General features: G+C 39.7%; 2 protein-coding genes across 2 annotated transcripts; one reads left to right on the top strand and one right to left on the bottom strand.

The window, feature by feature from the left end:
- Positions 1 to 227: 227 nt before the first annotated feature.
- Positions 228 to 11,305, top strand: LOC101164576 (prolactin-releasing peptide receptor-like). Its single transcript, XM_011481835.2, has 3 exons — positions 228 to 719; positions 3,895 to 4,370; positions 7,745 to 11,305. The coding sequence occupies exons 2-3, from the start codon at positions 3,913 to 3,915 to the stop codon at positions 8,376 to 8,378; spliced, it is 1,092 nt and encodes a 363-aa protein (XP_011480137.1). The 5' UTR covers positions 228 to 719; positions 3,895 to 3,912; the 3' UTR covers positions 8,379 to 11,305.
- Positions 11,306 to 11,775: 470 nt separating this feature from the next.
- On the bottom strand, positions 11,776 to 21,623 carry brf2 (BRF2, RNA polymerase III transcription initiation factor subunit). The gene is made up of 4 exons (XM_004074935.3): positions 21,314 to 21,623; positions 14,354 to 14,413; positions 13,933 to 14,254; positions 11,776 to 13,591 (listed from the first exon to the last, which is right to left on the bottom strand). Exons 1-4 carry the CDS (start codon positions 21,459 to 21,461, stop codon positions 12,775 to 12,777), a joined length of 1,347 nt encoding a protein of 448 aa, XP_004074983.1. The 5' UTR covers positions 21,462 to 21,623; the 3' UTR covers positions 11,776 to 12,774.
- Positions 21,624 to 23,254: the final 1,631 nt, after the last annotated feature.

Here is a 23,254-nt window from a genome sequence, read left to right as displayed (position 1 = left end):
AGTTTTAGGCGAAATTTGGCTCTATATATTTTGACATTGTTATTTCACAAACTCTTTTTGCAACATTGTGTCTGTACTTCTTGAACATTTCTCCTCAGAAATTTAGATTTTTTTTAAAAAATCTTGTGTTTTTGTTTTCTTATTTATATTTTCGTCTTTCCTCAAAAACATTAAAATAGAGTGCTGATTGGTGAAATGTTGCCCCCCCCCCCCCCCCCCCAACACACACTTTTGGGGCTTTTTAATGCAGTTTTGTTGTTTTTCCTTTAGTTCCTTTGGACTTGCAGTCCGCACCATATATACATATATCTAACTATGCAAACTCTCTCAAAACAAAAAGGAAATTCACATTGATGCTACTCAAAAATACTTGCAATCATTATGTGCCAGATACCCTGTCTATACCTATGATCAGAGAAGTGACCCCCAGCGTGTGCCAGTTCTAATCACTGAACTAAATAGCTCTAAATCAAACGTCATCACCAAGTCCAACCCAGGCATTAATTGTTTTGGGTCTCAGCCACCTTATTGGCTTGCTGGCATTTCAGCAGTCATCTCAGACATCGTTCTCCCAGCTCTGTGCGCCTCTCTCCTCCTTTCTCTCTGTTTGAATCATCATCATCAGCAGCAGCAGCAGCAGCAGCAACAGCTCGGTGAGGAGCACATCAGGAAGGTCAGCTCTGCACACTCCCAACTCAACTCAGCTGACATCTACACAGGTGAGCTCCATGCTTTAATACAACTGTGATGAACGGGAACCAATATTGGTTTTTAAGCTGGGCTGTCAAAAAGCACTAGAACAGATTTAGTCTGTTTTTTTATTAACCCACTTCCCATTTTGTATTTCTTCAAATGTCACTGGGGAACAGATTTGTTTCTGCTTTTGTGTTTCCATGCAGGCAATGATATTGTGGCTTATGATGTGCCATGGAAGTCATTTTTCAGAGGAAATAAATGCAAATCTGTTTCGTTTATCATATTTTTGGCAATTTGTTCAGGATGGGGTTCAAAATGACACAAGCAAATGTGTTTTTCTGGCAGAGTGGTAGCAGATTTCAACTTTGCACCTTATTTATAAATCATTTTATGTTTTATTATGTTTTGTCCGTGGGATGGTTGTGAGCATTGTGTGTGTTTTATAATTTCTATGTGTGTGAAGGTCTTTTTTTTTGCTTTTGGTTTTTAAATTGAGAAATGATTTTAAAGCACTTTGTGTTACATTAGTTGGAAAAGTGCTTTACAAAAAAAATGATTTAATTTGGTTGCATTAGGTTTTATATTTTAGTGAAGAAGCAAAAGTTTTTTTTTTCAATTCATTTTTGCTTATTAAAAATGAATTCCTGCCCAAAAATCAGAAGGAATTCATGTGACAAGAAAAGGCAATCTTGGTATTTACATTCTCCCACTGAGTTCTGCAAAAACCTTCAATGACTGTTTGAAGAATTTTTTTTAACTTAAAATTAAAGTAAAATGAAAATTAATGTAAATTAATAGTAAATTAATTTTGTGTCTAATTATCCCAATTTGATACATCATTTTATGAATGTATAACTGATGATTGTAATGTTTTTGTGTACTATTCTTATTTGATGGCTTGAAATAAGCAATTTCAAAACAAATCAAAGTGCTATTTATTTATGTTAATGTTAATGTTAATATTGTCAGAGTGTAGATAATCTTATAATAAAATGCAGTAATATGGTTCAAATAGTATGTTTCAAAAAAAAGAAAAAAATCTTCTTGCCTTAATTTGAAGTGGGTCTGCCAGACTGAACCAAATGAGGATTTTGGACACAAAACAGGTTCTTCCAGAAATGCTGTGCTACACCAGGATTGAACATTGCTTTAATGCTTGTCATTCTGCATCACACATGTCCATTCCAAATAGAATTGCATGTTAATAGTTTTGCATTTGTATGAATGCTCTTATAACGATGCACAAAGAAAAGGACAAGCCCGAGGACAACGAGCACAGCAGTCAGCCAGGGAGTATGAGCCAAAGTGACGGCAAAAAAATTCAAATAAGGCACTGAATTTTCATTAATTCTGGCTTCGCCGACAACTCGGCACTGGCAAAAACTGGAGGGACCCTTGTTCACTCTTCTGGCTGAAAGGTATTCAGTTTTATTCACCCGGATGATGAGAAATACAAAAAGCTTCATCACCTACAGTCAATCTGAACATGAGATTCAAACAAAGCAAAGCTGGTTCTAAAGAACGGTTTCTACGTGTCGAGAAATTAGAAAAACCCTGATCATATATATGCTTGTTTGTACTCTTCTATACAAAGTAAATTAACACTTTAAAACTTCACTTCACATGTCCAAGCATGGGCATAGTTGTTCAATTATTACGTGCTATTTTTCCTTCTTTTTTTTTTTTAACAAAAAAAGGAATTCTACAATCCAGCATTTGGAGGAACACAAATGTTTCTCTTGTGCTTGACGCATAAATAGTAAGCAATGACAAAAGAAAACAAATTTTCACTGCAGCTAAATTCGAAAATAAAAATCTCAGTTGAATCAGTGTAAAACATTGACAGAACTGGCCTTTTTTAATTTTTATTATACGTAAACCTCTCCAGTGGTGGAATAATTGACTGCATAATTTACTTAATTCTCTTGAGATGAAAGCCTCCTGCATTAAAGCTCAACAAAAACATTCATTAAGAAATATTTAAATTTATAAACAGATTAAGATGAAGAAGTGCATTTTGTGGCTTTTGCATTGAGAGAGCTTTAATCTGTGTGATGGAGAGAAACTCTTAAAGAACAGCAAAGCTATGGAGTCTATTGAGAAACCAAACACCTTCTCACCTATCATATCGCCATGATGTGAAAGCATAAGAAAAGAACATTTGTGAAGAGCTCAAGCTTCACTGGTAGATTCCTGGAGGCACATTGCTGATTGTAAACATGGTGACTGCACACAAAGAGGCAACAAACACTCCGGGCTGATTAAAAAAAATACTATATTTTCAGACAGTTTTATCCATAACTTGAAGGAACATGCAAAAAAATCAATACAATTATAAGCTACAGGCAATAACACAAAACCTCTGCTTAAAAATGAAATATATTTATTTTTAATGTTAACAAACTTACTTCTAATAAATTAAATGTGTGATCATGCTATGCATTTTTTTTAAATCAAGATTGTTTTAGAGCAACTTTCCTGTTTAAAGTGAAATTCTAACAATATGTCTAATTTATATACGTATTTTCTGTTGTTTAAATTGGAGGTGGCTGCAGATGTGCACAACAATAATGATGGCTGCTTTGACATGGTTGTTGATGCGACTGCTGTGACAGATGGATTGTGCAACCTCTTCTGTTGATTCTTTGATGAATAAGTCAGGACAACATGATTCCTCTGCATTTCCCCTCCTGACCACCCCACTCAGAGCTGAATGATCTAATATGTGTTCATGCATCTCAAGCAAAACCATCGCTTTCAGAATTCCAATTCAGACCTGGTGGGTTACAGTCCACGAGGGAATAAAATGGGGCTCCAGGGCTGGATGTGAACTCACGAACACATACAAATGATGTTTTCGGAGGATGTTAAATGACTCTGGGCCAAGCACAGTCATTTAGTGCTTTTAACATGTTTCCCCACAATAGAGTAGTACATGAATCAAAGAAAATTGTACAATTTGACATTCCTGGTCCTGGCTTCCAATGACCTGTTTTCTTGATTTTGAGCCTTATTAAATTGTGCTCTTTGTCTGGTAATGTATAAATGTGTCAGTTATAATATAAGCACGCTTTGTCACATAAATGTCACAAACTGTTTACATTTTCCAGCCGTCATGACGGCATGACCTTTGCAGGAGTTGTTAATGTTCTGTCATAATGGCTGTGATCCAGTTTTATTTTATTTCGTGCTGTGCAGGTATTCAGCCTGGCTCTCATGGAGGGGAATCACCTGGAGGGCAATCACTCGACTAGAAGCACGCAGCCATCTGTGCTTCAAGATCAGACTGACAGTCAAATTTATGAAGTCGCCGTGCAGAGCAACTCCACCAATCTCAGCTCCCAGTTTGCAGATGTTGCTTTGCTGCAGACGTTCAAGCCTCTCATCATTCCCTGCTACGTCCTCGTGGTGTTGGTGGGGGTCTTTGGGAACTACCTGCTGCTGTACGTCATCTGCCGAACCCGAAAGATGCACAATGTCACCAACTTTTTCATCGGAAACCTGGCGTTTTCAGACATGCTCATGTGTGTCACGTGTGTTCCTTTCACTCTGGCCTACGCCTTCAACCCACATGGGTGGGTTTTTGGTCGCTCAATGTGCTACTTGGTGTTCCTCATCCAACCTGTCACAGTGTATGTTTCAGTCTTCACCCTAACAGCCATCGCAGTGGACAGGTGGGTGGATCTGAAATGATTTTTCTTGGTTTGCATATGACCTTGTATGTTCTTCCTCAGGTTTTTTTATGGACGACATATTAAGGAAATTTTTCTTTTTTGGTCCTTGTGGTCCTTTTTGTTCCCAGCAGTCTTTTAATTACGATTATATTGTTTTCAGCCAAAATCAAAAAAACTGTCTTGTTTTTGAGGATATGGTTTCTGAAGAAAGGCAATAGTTAATTAGAGGTGCAACAAAAATGGGGTCCAGTATTGGAGCTATCCAGCTGGATGCCAAAATGCAATTTCTCAGCCTAATTTTCCTAATAAATGTCCCCCATCATGAGAAAAATGCCACAAGAACATATTAACAACACCAAAAACACAATTTTCATTGAAATGGGTCATCAAGGACTTTATTGAAATACTAAAGAATTCACACTGTCCTTCACTATAGAAGAGGGCAGAACTGCAACATCAGAAATTGATGAACCTACTATGCAAATGTGGTTCATTAAGTCCACTAATTTGGAAAAACATTGAAGTATTCAGTCTTTGAAGTATTCTGAGTGTATTTAGTTCAAACTTGCTTCTAATTTGGTCTGACCTGCTGCCATGTTAAACACAATTGTCTAAAAAACAAAATGTAGATGCAACATTTGTTCACTTGGGGGAAGTATTGTTTGTAATCATCTGCTGTCGAGACTGCATGATGTTTTCTGGTCTGCCTCTGTCCAAATGTTTGAAAGCAGACCAGACCAAGTGGAGGTGTGAAATACTTCTGCACTCCCTCATTAACCTGGACGAATGCTGACAATTAAATCCTGTCTTGATTTGATTATTTCGTGGCAATTGTCAGCATATAATCAATTTCTAGTGGCGAAAAAGGAGAACATCAAAGAAATTACATTTCCTATGGACAAAAATATATTGATTCTGGGTTCAAAACTTGAAGTCTTGGTTAATTAAACTACTGATCAGAATTTACTGTTAACAGCAAAGTATAGAGAATTAATGAGTTTCATCTCCCGCCTACTACCCGGCTCTGTACATGCAACCATAGTGTAAGTGGTGGAAAAGAAAGCTTAATGTTTAGTTGTATGTGTGTGTTCAGTGTGATCATCTTTGACCTTTTCAACTTTGACACTTGCATGTGGAATAAACTGTTTCCATCCAGGTCAACGTGGACATTTTCTCCTTCTTTTCGAAGGACTCTGAGAACGTGTCATTAAGATTTTACATTTGCTTTCATTCATATGTCCAAGCTTTTGTAGACAAGTTGAATCAATTTGAAACAGTCGAATCTGTCCAGTCAAGCTGTTTCCTTCATGTGAATTTGTGACAGTGGAAATATATATTTTTGCACACAGAAACTACTGATTTTAATTCTTTGTCGAGATGTTTTGCCAGAAGAGAACGCTCATTACATGAGTGAATTTTGACTTGTTCCTGAAGACTTAAGATTTAAACCTGCCATTTTATTTAAGACATGACTAGTTCAGATCAGAAACTTGAAACTGAGACTTTGAAAAGAAAACTTATGAGAGGTTTTAAGCCAAGCTAACATGAAGAAAGTCGGCAAACAAGCACCTTGAATAGACACAAGCTGAGACAGAAGAGGATCCAACAACTGTACCAAGATTATCTTTACTTAAAAACATTAATGCTTGAGCAGACCAGTAAAAAAAGAAACTGAACTGCTGAGTAACAGTTTCAACATATTTGATTTATAGTCTGAGATTTATGCAACCATGTAAACAATAAATAATGAATATGTATATTTTGCCATTTTGAGATGCATAAATTACAATCATTTTAACCAAACAAAACAGTCTATTTCCACTGATTTGTAGAATAAATTAGGAAAGCACGACATTTGTTTTTTTGTAGAAATCTATAATGGTGATCGTTTCAATTGTGTTGGGAAAATTGGTTTTCAATACCCAGTATTGACGCCTTTGCTGTCTTTTAATATAGGACATATTACCTTTGTAGGTGTAGTTCAATTTTTGTGTTGAGTAAACATCTGTGCTGCTTTAGCTTTTTTGAGGCCTCTGATATTTTCATTTTTGCTGTCTGCCCAAAGCTAAACCATGTTGGCGAGATTCGCTGTTGGAAATGTTCATACTGTCCAACGCCGACAACCAAAAAGTCACTTTAGTAAATGTAACTCGTGGCTACCCACCTCTGGGCGCAAGCACACAAAATATTGAAATTCACAGTGTCGTCTTTTTTATTGTTTTGTTAGTTTTTTTTTGCAGTGAAAGTGCAGAAAATATTCATGAGCAGGGAAGTGCATTGGTAGCAGTGCAAGTTTCCTCTGCAGGAAGAAAGCTTTAATGAGAACTGCTCAAGGCATCACATGCTCACCCACTCCACACTGGATGCTGGCCGTCTTAAATTTTGAGACTCGGTGGGGGGAAGCAGAAACTAATGGCTGTTCTTCTATGATTGATCCTTGTTAGAAAGCCCACTGAGCAGTTAAAGGCTCTGTCAGGCAACACTTTCCCTGCTTAATCTTAAACCGGAATTGATTGTTTTTATCACAAAATGAATTAGTTAAAAAAAGAAAGATCATTTGAGTTAGCCACACCCACTAATCTGTCATTGAAATGAATCTTACAAAAAAGGTGAAACATGAACCCAACAAGAGGCAGACATAATTTAGTAGCACATCATAACCTTCCTCCAGCATCACACCTTTGTGAAGGTGTTCTCCTCTTCCACATACCTCAGTGCTCATGATGCCTGTTGGGTTTTTATCATTTCTACTTCTTGGAATTATTTTCCACTGAGTGTTCTGAATATTTGCTTTACTTTACATTGGTGTTATTTATTTATTTTTTTTAACACCTGGAGGATTTGAACCTGACTTAACATAAAAGTGTAATTTTTCCTGCATTCAAGGCAAAAAAGAAGCAGGTGTTGCTCTTCAAAGAAGCACGTTAATTAGACTCTGGATTTTGCAAATGTCCTCACAGCTCACCAAAAAAGATCTCATAGGACTTTCCTCTATAATGCAAAATTGTCTTCTTTTAAAGTGGTCTATTTTGCACTATAATTTAGAGCCTCAAGCACCAATTGGAAACTCTTTTGACCCTTTTTGCTCAGCTGGGTTCAGCCTTTTAAGTTAAAAATCTAAAGAATTTCCTGTTTTTTCTGTCTTGGCTGTACAGGTCACAGAAATGCTTTGTACATATTAGTTTGCTCTTTTCGAAAGTACGTCAGGCTTTACTGAAAGAACTGCAATTGCTTTATTGGTTTATTTCACCTTCACAGATGAGCTCATGACTTTCAGCACGACTGCTGGAGGAAGTTTTGTATTAAATCCATTCCTGGTTTGCATTCATTTGAATTCTATTCTCTTTTCATGAATAATTTTCTCTTTTTTTCAGATATTATGCAACTGTTCACCCCTTGAAGAAGAGGACCACCGTTGCCACCTGCATCTACGTTCTCTCTGGGATTTGGCTGCTGTCTTGCGGCTTAGTGGCCCCCGCCGTGTCTCACACCTACCATGTTGAGTTCAAAGAGGAGGGCTTCACCATCTGTGAGGAGTTCTGGTTGGGTCAAGAGAAAGAAAGACGGGCTTATGCATACAGCACTTTGTTAATCACATATGTGCTTCCACTGTCTGCTGTCTTTGTTTCCTATCTCTGCATCACTGTAAAATTAAAGAAATGTGTTGCCCCCGGCAACAAGACACAAGATCAGGTAGGCATCCACCAGGCGCGCAAGAGAAAGATCTTCAGATTGGTTGCCCTTTTGGTGTCCGCCTTCGCTGTGTGTTGGCTTCCAATCCATGTGTTCAATGTGCTGAGGGACATTGACATCCACCTCATTAACAAGCGCTACTTTTTACTGATCCAGCTGCTGTGCCACCTCTGTGCCATGAGCTCATCCTGTTGCAACCCCTTCCTCTACGCATGGCTGCACGACCGCTTCCGCTCCGAGCTGCGGAAGATGCTCAAATGCCAACAGCGCATTGGGGCCCCTGCCAGTCAGTGTGCTGCAGGTGTGGTTTTGTGATTAAAAAGCGTCTTAGATGTTATTCAAGTTGAACCTTTTGAAATTTTACTGCAGGTGGAAAGAAATTCCTAATGAATGCCACCACACTGAGGACTGCGTTTTTGTGGAAATATTTCTTACATTTCTTACATTCACGGTAGTATTCAGGCTTTTTAATTGTCCAAATAGAATTTTAAAAGTTAATGTGAAATTAAGGCCTTAAAAACCAGCCCTATAAAAGAAACACCTACTACTGTATGAGGTATGAGCCAATTTACCCAACAAGCTGTGAATCAAATTAATGTTGGGCCTGGATTTCAGAAGGGCATCTAGAATTGACACTTCCAGACAAATCAGTTTGAATTTTTGATATATTTATTTATTTATAGCAGATGAAATTCCAAGGCCAACAACCCTTTACTGTGCATATTTTTAAACTTGTAAGCAGTCTGGGTTTTCATAGGTGAAAATCCAACACAGCAGTCCTGAAGTGACTGGATTCTGCACTCATGCAGGAGTCATTTCTGAGATTTCATGACTTCTTTGTGACTCACACAAACTACTGCAACAATTCAGCTCCCTTTAATGGGCAAACGTTGCATTTTGAATTATAATTTGGATTAAATAAGTGCGATTTGTGCAGCCTCCAATTCTCTTTAGAGGGTGTGTGAGTTTGCCATATTTGTGCTGACAGCAAACTTTCAGAATAAGATAACAGACAGATTTGACATGGAGGTAAAGTGGACTGTCAGTGTTAATGATAGAGTTGTGAACACTTCTATATTTGTAAGATGACATTTCAATATGCTGCCATCCTGCAAATCAAGTTTTTTTGTGACTAAATCAGCTTTTCAGAAAAGCAAGACCTCCTCTGACAGGTGGTCTTTATGCATCTTTTAGTCATGTGGTGGCCATCTCTGCTTGTCATTAGATGATCACAAGACAATGTACTAAATGTGAGATCCAATCCAAATTGGATTTATGATAAATACAGTACACATATTTTATGCACACTCTAAAAAAAACAACATCAGCATTTTTTGTCTGTTCTGAGTACTTCAAACACAGGATGTGTTCTTCATGTCAAGGTCAAAACGGTCATAAGTCATTGTTTGACTTGACGTCTTTCTATGGGTTTGAAAACTGTCCTTAATTGAGACTTTTTAATTTGTATCTGTGTTTTTTTTAATAGTGGTATGTCACAGAAAAATGATTGTAGAATTTAGATTGTTGGAAATCAGGATTACTAGACAGCATCCAGACTTTCAACATGACTTGTATAAAAAATGACTTTTTCATATGTGGACTGACATTCAAAAAGATGAGATGGAATTAACAGAATAATTACTTTTCGTTCCTTAAATGTAATAATTTGAGTGCACAAATCAGTATATTTTGCACACAAATTATTTTTTATGCACACAATATAGCATGATTTGTGCAGACAAACTTGCATGATTTGTACACACAAAATACTAATTTATTTGCCAAAAGTAGAATTTATGTGCACAAATTCCAAATTGTGTGCAAAAAATAGTTGATTGTGCCCACAAATAATAATATGTTAATTTTTGGTGATAAAATAACAAATTGTGGAGACAAAAGTTATTTTGTGTGCACAAGTTATTATTTTAAGGGAACAACTCTTTTTAACGTCATTTCCAGGGTTCCTAATGTTTTTCAGTCATAAAATATTTGTTTTTTCCTTTGTCCAGTGCAACTAAGTGTTTCATTTTCACTTGCACTAAATTGGAAATGTAGCCTTATGTTAGCCTGCAGAAGTGAATGATAAACATCTTTTGGGGCTTTCTGGAAAAGGGATTCTTTGTACTTTATTTGACCACAAATGTTAAAGTATATTTCCATTAGAACTGTTGAGTTTGAAGGACTTGGACGCTTAGCCTCTTCCATATTAACTCCACGCGAGTTATTCAGAATTTAAGAAATAAGATGACAAATTAAAAGAAAACAAAAACTTTCAACAGTCAAGGCGTTCAACATGCGGAAACAATCAGGTGTTAATAGTTTTTCTAATGAGCTGCCATGATCTCTGGGAGAAATAATCTTCTGATCTCATCAGTTGTGACAGATGTTTTGATTTCCTGTCATCACACAGCTTTCAAAATTCTTTCACATCATGACAGCAAAAAGTGGAAATGACTTACATCCATGCAGACGTGAGGGACATAAATGGGAAGAGCATGTCTTCATGGACCTGGATCTTTGTAATCACATTACAAGGGATATTTAGAATAAATGAGATCTGCTGAATATTACCTGTAGATTTTTCAGCGGCGCAAAAACCAGGGAGACAGGGCCGCCCGTGCAGAAGACAGGATATGAGGAGAAAATTAAACCATCAGTTTAAATTGTATTTTGAAAATGGTGAGTAGAATGTGATTGTTTCCACTTAGCTTCCCGTGTCAGATGTGATCATTATGCCTTGCTCAGTATATTGGGAAATTAGGTTCTGCAACCAAAAGGTTTCATTTGGTGTAGCTGATGAATGCACACCGGCGTTTGTGTCATGAAATTATTTTTAATGGCAGAGATTTTCATTTTATGTGTGACAATATATAAGATTATTTGTGTGAGGGTTGATTCTGTTCTTCTCTGTGGTTCTCTGCTCTCTGTTGTTTCTAATTTAAACAAAGGATTCATGAAAAATACTATAAAAAACTGTTCAGCATTATTTCATACATTCCCAAAATTATGATTTTATTTTATAAAAATCTAACAGTAAATACTGTGGTGCATTTGTTTATCACTGCTGGCACCAAACAATTATCAGTCAGTTTTTGTCTCAAAAGAACATTTTTCTGTCATTTTAGCACCTTATGCATCTTTAAGTTTTTGTAGAAAGAATCACTAAATTGGTAATACATTCATTAACTTTTTGTCCCAAAAGATATTCTTAAAATTATTTATGAAAAATGTGTATTATTATACAGTACGTGCTGCATGTGATTTTATTTTATTGTACAAAACTGAATAAAATCCTCAACTGAAATATTCTTTTTAATTTAAGTCCGAATCAACAACTGCAGAAGCATGAATGAAATTATGCCAAACTAGATTAAAGCATTTATGCACACAGAGGAATTATGGATTAGAAAAAGTAAAGCAAAAAAACTGTTTATATATTAAGTTATATGTCTCATATTTCTTGGCAAAAGTTTCAATCTATATTAATTTTCCTTTTTAATTAAATTTTTTATGCTCGGAAACAACCTTAACACAGTAAAATCATATTCAATTAATGTAATGGAGTAATAAAGCTGATTTTTCTTTTTTTTTTTTCTTTAAAGATTTAAACAAAAGTCAAAAAAAAACTTTACCATCACCTACACATGGATTATAGGATATATTATGTTTGTCGACCTGATAATTTAAGAAAAGATTTTATAGAAGAACCAAATTCAGGATTTATGAAATAATTTAACGGTTTCAGGTCTGAAAGTGTTTAATGCCACATTTACACAACATGCCAGTGCAATATAACATACTGGGAAACCTTTCTGTGGTAAAATGACAATCTGCAAAAGTAAACAAAAGAAGCAAAATGGATCACTTTTTTGTCAAATAAATAAATACAACTTCAGAAAAAACAAAAGCATTTTCACCAGGAGACAAAAGATTTAAAGCTAAAGGTAATAAATGTAATACCTGTTTGAATAAATTAAAGTGCATGTACAGACTTTGAATGAACCCTAACTTCTTGCTAGAACTGCTTTGTTTTTTTAAGTGAGCCAAACTGGTCAGATCTCCTCAAACCTTGCTGTGAAATAACTTTTTGTACTAAATCTTTCACAGCACAACAATTTGTAGCAACTAGAGACAAAAATATTAGAATTTCAAAGTAAAAGTCAAAACGTAATTTCTTGCCAAACAAACTACAATTTCAGAAAAGGAACTCATGTAACACTAATGAACAGTTACAGCTTATTTTATTAATCACTTAAAAAAACAATCTCAGACTTCCGTACCCTCCACAAAATGCCCAATTTTAAAAAAAAAACACAAGGACAAAAAAAGATGTGAACCTTTTTCCTTCAATTTTGATTTTGGATCTCTTTTATATCAATAAGAATTTGTATAATCTAAAAAGGTAGAAAGCAATAAAATAAAGACCGATAATCAGAGGTATAATTTTATGGCTAAACTGATGGACTCTGATCTCCAAAGTCTCTCTAACCTCAGATGAATTATAGGTTTTCTTTCAACTAAAAATTAAAAAAAATACTGAATTATTTGCCCATTTGCAATATCCAACCAAATGTTTATCACAGTGTCAAATGTTTCTTAGAAATAGACAAGGAAACTACAAAAAGGTTCCTCAAAATCTATCAAAGGGGTAAATTTTAGGAATTCTATTTATGAATCACTCAATGAACATGTGCAACCGATCTGAAACACGTCATGAAGACTCATTGTTGGAAGTAAAAAGCTTCTCCTGCATCATGGCAAAGTCTCGAGCTTCTTGTGGAGTTCGGATGTATGACTCGATTTCACTGTCAGAGATTTCCTCGTCTCCGGTCACATGCAGCGGCGGCCGCTCCGCTCTCTTTCTCTTTGCGTTGACCACACACGGGGGAGCGAACAGCACTCTTTTCCCCCAGTTTTGAGTCAATTCTTGTGTTTGAGGGTTGCTTTCCTCTGAAGGTGATTTTAGACTCTCGTCTCCATCTCTCCCCTGCTTTTCCTTTTCTGCATTTACAGAGGATTTGACTGGAGTCTGACCTGCATCCTCTGATACGTCAGAGGAGGAGGAGGTCTCTGCAGAGGAAGGGTTCACCTGGCCCGCTGGACATTTCTCCAACAGAGAGAGCTCGTGGGATTTCAAAGCTCTCCTTAGCAGAGAGAAGCGGTGCTGCAGAACGTCCCCCACCAGACTAACCACATTATCGGGGGTCAAGACCTCCTTGTACCAGGGGATTTCTTTTCCCAGCTTGTACAGCATCCCCTTCATCTCCGTTATCCTTGTCCCAGCTGTTTTGCTCTTCTGCACTTTGGCCAACTTGCAGAATTTCTCCAAAGACATCTTGAGGCGCTGTGCGTTCGGTTTCAACGACTGCCAAGCCAAATAAACCGCAGCCATCATGATTGGCAGCGGCTGCCGGCCGGTCACGATCCAGGAATCTGCTGCCAGCTCCACCAGGGCGATGGCCCGCTTGGTCAAGCCCTTGGAGTCTTCAGCCAGTTCTTCAGGAACGTGACCAGGGCTCACTTTGTATCTGTAAAAAGAGAGGTAAATATAGAGGGTGGATTTGTCTAAAATGCTCAATGAAAGGCCCCTTATGAATGATTTAGAACCCCGACAGCCTAATATTCCTCCAGAAGCTCACACCAACTCCTAATAAATCCATAGGATTAAAATTTCATCAAGGCAGACCTAAACCTAAGGTCAGACAGAAAAACAGATGGGAATTCAAAGAGAGCGAAACTCAACTAAATAAAAAATCTGTATTCAACTTATCAAAAATTAAACAAGCCCTTAATCCTTAAATATGCTAAAATAGACTAAATTCATATTTATATGTTATGATCTCAAATGTTTCTCTAGAAAAACACGTACTCTTGACAATGAGCTTCCATGACATCTGTGACACTGAAGGTGGGAGCCTGGATGTTAAGAACTTTGATCATCTCTTGGTAAACCTCTCCCACCGCCGCCGGGTCGCCATTCAGCAAGCAGCTGATGGTGCCCACGGTGATGGGCCACCTCTGCTGTCTGCAGCTTGCAAGGACGCAGCAACCTCCAAGGATTTCTTTTCTCTGGAGCGTCACGTGGAGGAAGGTCTCGTGCTCATAAGCCTGCTTGTAGTACGTCAGGGCCAGCTCCTCGATTTCTCTGCGGACTCTGAGAATCCGAGATATTTCCTTCACACGCTCGAGACCTACAGGTATTTAAAGAAAAAGAGGATTATAAATATGCATGAAAAAACTGAAGGTTGTTTTTGTAAGCAGAGAGTAGAAACGTGGAGAAAAGATGTCACCTTGTATTAGGTTGACGCAGGGTTTTCTTGTCACAGCGGTGGTCCTGCTGTAGCTGATGTCTGTGAAAAGGACACAGACAAAAACTAAATTTCACGTCAAACATGATTTATTGCCCATTTCACCATCAGTAAGACAGCTTGTTTCAAACACATCAATGTCACACACAATATATTACAATCATATGAAGACACAACAGATAAGATCAGCTTTACAGCTGGGATTGTGTGGGCATGTTTGAGTGAAAAACAGGCCAGCATGCGTGAGATGATTCCATTTCTTTATCCACTCCCATTCTGCAGATCCTGCTGTGTGACCATAGTTTCTTTCTCTCTTTCGGCTTTTCCCATCAGGGGTCGCCACAGCAAATCATCCTTTTCCACCTCACTCTATCATGAACATCTTCTACCCTAACATTAGCCAACTTCATGTCCTCTGTCAAGACATCCATGTATCTCCTCTTTGGCCGTCCTCTTGCCCTCCTGCCAGGCAGCTCCATCTCCAACATCCTTCTACCAATATATCCACTATCCCTCCTCTGAACATGTCCAAACCATCTCAGTCTGGCTTCTCTGGCTTTGTCGCTAACACAGGCAACATGAGCCGTCCCTCTGATGTACTCGTTCCTTATCCTGTCTAACCTGGTCACTCCTAAGGAGAACCTCAACATCTTCATCTCCGCTACCTCCATCTCAGCCTCTTGTCTCTGTCTCACTGCTACCGTCTCTAACCCATAGAGCAGAGCTGGTCTCACCACTGTCTTGTACACCTTTCCTTTGAGTCTTGCTGACACTCTTCTGTCACACAACACTCCTGACACTTTCCTCCACCCGCTCCAACCTGCCTGCACTCGCCTCTTCACCTCTTTTCCACACTCCCCATCACACTGAACTGTTGACCCCAAGTACTTAAACTCCTGCACCTTCTTCACCTCAGCCCCCTGTAACCTAACGCTTCTACCTTGATCCCTCTCGTTCAGACACATGTATTCTGTCTTACTACGACTGACCTTCATGCCTCTTCTTTCCAGAGCAAACCTCCACCTCTCTAGCTGTTCCTCCACCTGCTCTCTACTCTCACTGCAAATTACAATGTCATCCGCAAACATCATTGTCCAGGGAGATTCCTGTCTTACCTCGTCTGTCAGCCTGTCCATCAGCATAGCAAACAAAAAAGGACTCAAAGCTGATCCTTGGTGTAGTCCCACTTCCACCTTGAACTCCTCTGTCTGACCTACAGCACATCTCACCACCGTCATACTTCTCTCATACATGTCCTGAACTACTCTGACATACTTCTCTGCCACTCCAGACGACCTCATACAGTACCACAGCTCCTCCCTCGGCACCCTGTCATACGCCTTCTCTAAATCTACGAACACACAATGCAGCTCCTTCTGACCTTCTCTGTACTTTTCCATCAACATTCTCAAAGCAAAAATGGCATCAGTGGTGCTCTTACGGGGCATGAAACCATACTGCTGCTCACAAATCTCCACCTCTTTCCTAAGCCTGGCTTCCACTACTCTTTCCCACAGCTTCATTGTGTGGCTCATCAACTTTATTCCTCTATAGTTGCTGCAGTTCTGCGTGTCACCCTTGTTCTTAAAGATCGGAACCAGAACGCTTCTCCTCCATTCCTCAGGCATCTTCTCACTCTCTAGAATCCTATTGAACAAACTCGTTAGAAATTCCACTGCTGTCTCTCCTAAGCACTTCCATACCTCCACAGGTACGTCATCAGGACCAACGGCCTTTCCGCTCTTCATCCTTTTCAGAGCCTTCCTAACCTCATCCTTTCCAATCTCTGCTACTTCCTGCTCCACAACAACCACATCTTCCTCCCTTCTTTCCCTGTCATTTTCCTCGTTCATCAGCTCCTCAAAATACTCCTTCCATCTTTTCTGTACACTCTCCTGGGTTGTTAGCACCTTTCCGTCTCTGTCCTTAATCACCCTTATCTGTTGCACGTCCTTCCCATCTCTGTCTCTCTGTCTGGCTAGCCTGTACAAGTCCTTCTCTCCTTCCTTTGTGTCTAACCTGTCATATAGCTCATCGTAAGCTTTCTGTTTGGCCTTTGCCACCTCTCTCTTCACTCTACGCTGCGCTTCCTTGTACTCCTGTCTACCTTCCTCAGTCCTTTCTACATCCCACTTCCTTTTAGCCAACCTCTTCCTCTGGACGCATTCCTGTACTTCCTCATTCCACCACCAAGTCTCTTTACCGTCTTTCCTCTTTCCAGATGACACACCTAGCACCTTCCTACCTGTTTCCCTGATAATCTCTGCTGTAGTTTCCCAGTCATCTGGAAGCTCATCCTGACCACCCAGGACCTGTCTCAACTTCTGCCTAAATTCCTCACAAGTTTCTTCATTCTGCAGCTTCCACCACTTGGTCTTCTTTTCTGTTTTCCCTCTCTTCTTCTTCCTGACCTCCAGAGTCATCTTACACACCACCATGCGGTGCTGTCTGGCTACACTCTCTCCTACCACCACTTTGCAGTCATTAACCTCTCTCAAATGACCTCGTCTACATAGGATGTAGTCCACCTGAGTACTCCTACCTCCACTTCTGTATGTCACTCTATGTTCCTCTCTCTTCTGGAAGTAAGTGTTGACTACAGCCATTTCCATCCTCTTCGCAAAGTCCACCACCATCTGTCCCTCCAGATTCCTTCCTTCACACCAAACCTGCCCATCACCTCCTCATCACCTCTGTTGCCCTCACCAACATGCCCATTAAAGTCTGCTCCAATAACAACTCTCTCTCCTCTGGGGATACCCTCTATGACCTCATCCAACTCACTCCAGAATCTCTCCTTCACTTCTAACTCACAGCCAACCTGTGGCGCATACCCACTGACTACATTCACCATCACCCCTTCAATTTCTAACTTTAGGCTCATCATCCTGTCTGAGACTCTTTTCACCTCTAGAACACTGTTTACAAACTCCCCCTTCAGAATCACACCTACCCCGTTTCTCTTCCTATCAACACCATGATAGAACAGTTTGTATCCTCCTCCAATACTACGTGCCTTGCTGCCCTTCCACCTTGTCTCCTGCACACACAGTACATCTACCTTCCTTCTCTCCATCATGTCTGCCAGCTCTCTGCCTTTCCCTGTCATTGTGCCAACGTTAAGAGTCCCTATTCTCAAACCTATGTTCCTGCCTTTTCCCTTCTCTCTCTGGCCACGGACCCTTCTGCCTCCCCTCTTTCTTCGACCAACAGTAGTCAAATTTCCACCGACACCCTGTAGGTTAACAGCATCGGTGGCGGTCGTTGTTAACCCGGGCCTCGACCGATCCGGTATGTCAAAAGTGTTGTGGATGATTCGCATGGTTATTTTGGCAATTTTTACGCCGGATGCCCTTCCTGACGCAACCCTCTCTATTTATCCGGGCTTGGGACCGGCACAGAGGCAACTGGCTTGCAACCCCTGTGGCTAGATTGCTGTGTGACCATAGTGTTCTCAGCTTTAATGAGGTTATTTACAAAATGCAATTTAATGCATTAAAGAATAAAAAAGGAAGTAATGGAATTTTTTTTTATTAAAAAAATACAGAAGCTGGAATGCGCTTTATCTGTGTTGTTGGAAAAAAATAATAGTAAAAGTTTATAAAAGTCGATAAAAAACTAAAAACTGATACCTGTCAGTAAGTGTTGGGCAAATAAAGAAAAGTAAAAGCCCAAAAGAATATAACACTGTTATCTACAGTCATGCAGGCCTTTTACTGACTGATGTCAAGTAAAGATAGTACACTGAAAAATGCAACTGCAGAGCAATCTGTCTAAAATAAGATCCATCATTTATAACTAATATCGTTTATGATGTTAATTCATTTATTTTATCAATTTGAAAATAAATACACTTATTGAGAACAAATGAATGTTGCAAGCCAGTTGCCTCTGTGCCGGTCCCAAGCCCGGATAAATAGAGAGGGTTGCGTCAGGAAGGGCATCCGGCGTAAAAATTGCCAAAATAACCATGCGAATCATCCACAACACTTTAGACATACCGGATCGGTCGAGGCCCGGGTTAACAACGACCGCCACCGATGCTGTTAACCTACAGGGTGTCGGTGGAAATTTGACTACTGTTGGTCGAAGAAAGAGGGGAGGCAGAAGGGTCCGTGGCCAGAGAGAGAAGGGGAAAGGCAGGAACATAGGTTTGAGAATAGGGACTCTTAACATTGGCACAATGACAGGGAAAGGCAGAGAGCTGGCAGACATGATGGAGAGAAGGAATGTAGATGTACTGTGTGTGCAGGAGACAAGGTGGAAGGGCAGCAAGGCACGTAGTATTGGAGGAGGATACAAACTGTTCTATCATGGTGTTGATAGGAAGAGAAACGGGGTAGGAGTGATTCTGAAGGGGGAGTTTGTAAACAGGGTTCTAGAGGTGAAAAGAGTCTCAGACAGGATGATGAGCCTAAAGTTAGAAATTGAAGGGGTGATGGTGAATGTAGTCAGTGGGTATGCGCCACAGGTTGGCTGTGAGTTAGAAGTGAAGGAGAGATTCTGGAGTGAGTTGGATGAGGTCATCGAGAGTATCCCCAGAGGAGAGAGAGTTGTTATTGGAGCAGACTTTAATGGGCATGTTGGTGAGGGCAACAGAGGTGATGAGGAGGTGATGGGCAGGTTTGGTGTGAAGGAAATGAATCTGGAGGGACAGATGGTGGTGGACTTTGCAAAGAGGATGGAAATGGCGGTAGTCAACACTTACTTCCAGAAGAGAGAGGAACATAGAGTGACATACAGAAGTGGAGGTAGGAGTACTCAGGTGGACTACATCCTATGCAGACGAGGTCATTTGAGAGAGGTTAATGACTGCAAAGTGGTGGTAGGAGAGAGTGTAGCCAGACAGCACCTCATGGTGGTGTGTAAGATGACTCTGGAGGTCAGGAAGAAGAAGAGAGGGAAAACAGAAAAGAAGACCAAGTGGTGGAAGCTACAGAATGAAGAAACTTGGTTGTTGTGGAGCAGGAAGTAGCAGAGATTGGAAAGGATGAGGTTAGGAAGGCTCTGAAAAGGATGAAGAGCGGAAAGGCCGTTGGTCCTGATGACCTACCTGTGGAGGTATGGAAGTGCTTAGGAGAGACAGCAGTGGAATTTTTAACGAGGTTGTTCAATAGGATTCTAGAGAGTGAGAAGATGCCTGAGGAATGGAGGAGAAGCGTTCTGGTCCCGATCTTTAAGAACAAGGGTGACACGCAGAACTGCAGCAACTATAGAGGAATAAAGTTGATGAGCCACACAATGAAGCTGTGGGAAAGAGTAGTGGAAGCCAGGCTTAGGAAGAAGGTGGAGATCTGTGAGCAGCAGTATGGTTTCATGCCCCGTAAGAGCACCACTGATGCCATTTTTGCTTTGAGAATGTTGATGGAAAAGTACAGAGAAGGTCAGAAGGAGCTGCATTGTGTGTTCGTAGATTTAGAGAAGGCGTATGACAGGGTGCCGAGGGAGGAGCTGTGGTACTGTATGAGGTCGTCTGGAGTGGCAGAGAAGTATGTCAGAGTAGTTCAGGACATGTATGAGAGAAGTATGACGGTGGTGAGATGTGCTGTAGGTCAGACAGAGGAGTTCAAGGTGGAGGTGGGACTACACCAAGGATCAGCTTTGAGTCCTTTTTTGTTTGCTATGCTGATGGACAGGCTGACAGACGAGGTAAGACAGGAATCTCCCTGGACAATGATGTTTGCGGATGACATTGTAATTTGCAGTGAGAGTAGAGAGCAGGTGGAGGAACAGCTAGAGAGGTGGAGGTTTGCTCTGGAAAGAAGAGGCATGAAGGTCAGTCGTAGTAAGACAGAATACATGTGTCTGAACGAGAGGGATCAAGGTAGAAGCGTTAGGTTACAGGGGGCTGAGGTGAAGAAGGTGCAGGAGTTTAAGTACTTGGGGTCAACAGTTCAGTGTGATGGGGAGAGTGGAAAAGAGGTGAAGAGGCGAGTGCAGGCAGGTTGGAGCGGGTGGAGGAAAGTGTCAGGAGTGTTGTGTGACAGAAGAGTGCCAGCAAGACTCAAAGGAAAGGCGTACAAGACAGTGGTGAGACCAGCTCTGCTCTATGGGTTAGAGACGGTAGCAGTGAGACAGAGACAAGAGGCTGAGATGGAGGTAGCGGAGATGAAGATGTTGAGGTTCTCCTTAGGAGTGACCAGGTTAGACAGGATAAGGAACGAGTACATCAGAGGGACGGCTCATGTTGCCTGTGTTAGCAACAAAGTCAGAGAAGCCAGACTGAGATGGTTTGGACATGTTCAGAGGAGGGATAGTGGACATATTGGTAGAAGGATGTTGGAGATGGAGCCGCCTGGCAGGAGGGCAAGAGGACGGCCAAAGAGGAAATATATGGATGTCTTAACAGAGGACATGAAGTTGGCTAATGTTAGGGTAGAAGATGTCCATGATAGAGTGAGGTGGAAAAGGATGATTCGCTGTGGCGACCCCTGATGGGAAAAGCCGAAAGAGAAAGAAGAGAACAAATGAATATTTGGATAGCAGATGTGTATTTTAATTTTAGTGTTTATTTTCGATGAGTAATTCAGCTGCCTGGTTTGGATAAAATCAAAATGTCCACTTATTCAAAAAGAAAACATAAATACAAAAAACTATATAATGTATAAATGGAAATGCTAGAAGATACAATGGGTAATCTAGAATTTCCATTTCTCTTGATTCTTTCCTCCGACAAGTTAAAAATGTCCCATTCTTTACGAAAAATTAGGACAGTAGAATCAAGTAGTTATATTGGAAAGATAATATATTTCCTCTGAAATGTGCTATTTGACTTGAGTAAATAGAGCGTAAATTAAGCAACCTTCGTGGCACTATGAAAACTTTGATTGAGTTGTTTACAAATATTTAAACTCGTTTTATTATGACAGTCGAAGTATGTGGCCCATATATAAGGCAGACACGCGGGTCAGAGACGGAGGGGTTTCTGCACGACATCCTCACCTGGGCCGTTAAAGGACTCTTCGGCCAAACTCCCCTCAGAAACCACGGAGCCGCAGTCTGCGCACACCAGCTGCGCCTGACAGTACAGATCATCGTCCACGATGTTGGAGGAGCCGCAGCCCGGACAGCGCATGCTCGCACGAGACATGGTACTTCCTCACAATCCTGCAAATCCGTGAAGAAGAAGTCCACTGCACTGCGAAAGAAAGATCAACCAAACTCTGGACTATTCAAAACGACAAACAAACGTGCATCTTTGGCCGGTGGTGTGCACCGGAATTGTGTCCGGGTAGATACATTGAAACTGTAGAGTTCCGCTTGAAAACCTTCAGCTCGTTACGCGGGGGAAGAAACCAACATTACCATGCGGCTTTGAAGAAAAGGGACGTGTAGGATATTAAAAAAATTAACTAACTTTTTTTTTCTCGTTTCAGTAGTAATGCTCGAATTAGCAATAGTAATATAATTAACTTTAAAATGAATAGAATTTATTATGGATAATACTTTTTGAATAATATATCCGTACTACATACATTTACATATATAAAAACTATAAAGTACAATTTTGGCATGGCTATTTATTTTAATTTAGTGTGCTGGATAGCCATTCTGCACACACCACATAGTTCTTCTCTTGACTTGACCACTACATTGCTTGGGTTCATCTGCACGTGACTTTGGCCTCTGCTGCTTTTGCATTCTGGTTTAATCCAAATAACTTTGTATTATAATGTTCTACAAATGGGGAATGACAAAAAGCATTTAAAATTATACTATTTAAACATTTCACCCACCTCATCTTGATGTGCGGCCCCCCTCCCATGATTCAGTTCGCCTGCCACCCAAACCTGGAAAAAGTGGGTCACCCCGAGAGCCGCAGGTTCACCTTGAAGACGTACTTGTCTGCTCCAAAGCACTACTTTAGTTGAAATTGCGCCGTTTATGTATTTCTGTCTGAATTATGTTCATAAATTTGACTATACAGTCAGAAGAAAATGAATTTCTTTTCTGAATGCTAAGTCCCTACTAAACTGACATCACTAACACAACCACTTTGAGATATCTTGGTTTTTATATTATGAGAAGTATTTTACTCACAAAACAGTATCTTCTCCTTTATTACTTAGTTGTTTGTGTTTACAATTTCGATAATACAAGAGAAACCTCCAAATGACAGACAGATTGAGATATAACATGACAGAGCTTTACTCTGTTTTTTTCCCAATTAAGATTAACAGGCTTTTTTTAAATAGATTTTTTTTAACCATGTGTTTTATTCCTGCAAAGTTTTATAACTGAATTTTTATATAATTAGTTGTGTTGTGATTGTCAAAACTTTTTGTTTTTTGAAAGAAACTTTAATGACTTTGCAAATGAAAGTTGTACTACAAACTTGTAATACAGGAGCACATCTTTGAAAAGCTTAAGAACAAGTAGACAATAAATGCTAGACCTTTAAATACTGTTTTATTTTGTGCTATAAGCCTTCAGGGAGCATTACTTAAGTTTTATTTCATTACCTTAAAGGAAGACAAAAGTACACAACACACCCATATTTATGAGGGTTAGGGTCAGTTTAGTAGTTGGTTGTAAACTAAATCTCCTAGTTTAAACAATTTATCAGTAACTGAGAAGACCTTTGATCACAATTGATATTTTAAGAAATGCAAGACATCAGTATGTTTGAACATTTAAAAATGAAAAACTTTAAATGATTTTCCCACCAATGTCAGAGGTTGCAACTCCAAAGATCCTTTTTAATCTTTAACAAAACCCCAAACAATGCTTCTCTTCCTTTAATAACCTGTAAAAAATGTAAAGAAACATTAAGTTTTATTATATTCAATCTTAAAAACAAACAAGGACTTTTCATGCAAAGTTTCTGTAAAACCTAATGTCCCAAAGAATTGTTTAACTTTTTGAAACACACAAAGGAGAATA

Source organism: Oryzias latipes, chromosome 12 (genome assembly GCF_002234675.1).
Source record: "Oryzias latipes chromosome 12, ASM223467v1".
NCBI classification, from domain to species: Eukaryota; Metazoa; Chordata; class Actinopteri; order Beloniformes; family Adrianichthyidae; genus Oryzias; species Oryzias latipes.
Note: the sequence above shows the minus strand (reverse complement) of the source record. Positions and strands in the feature narration are given on the sequence as shown.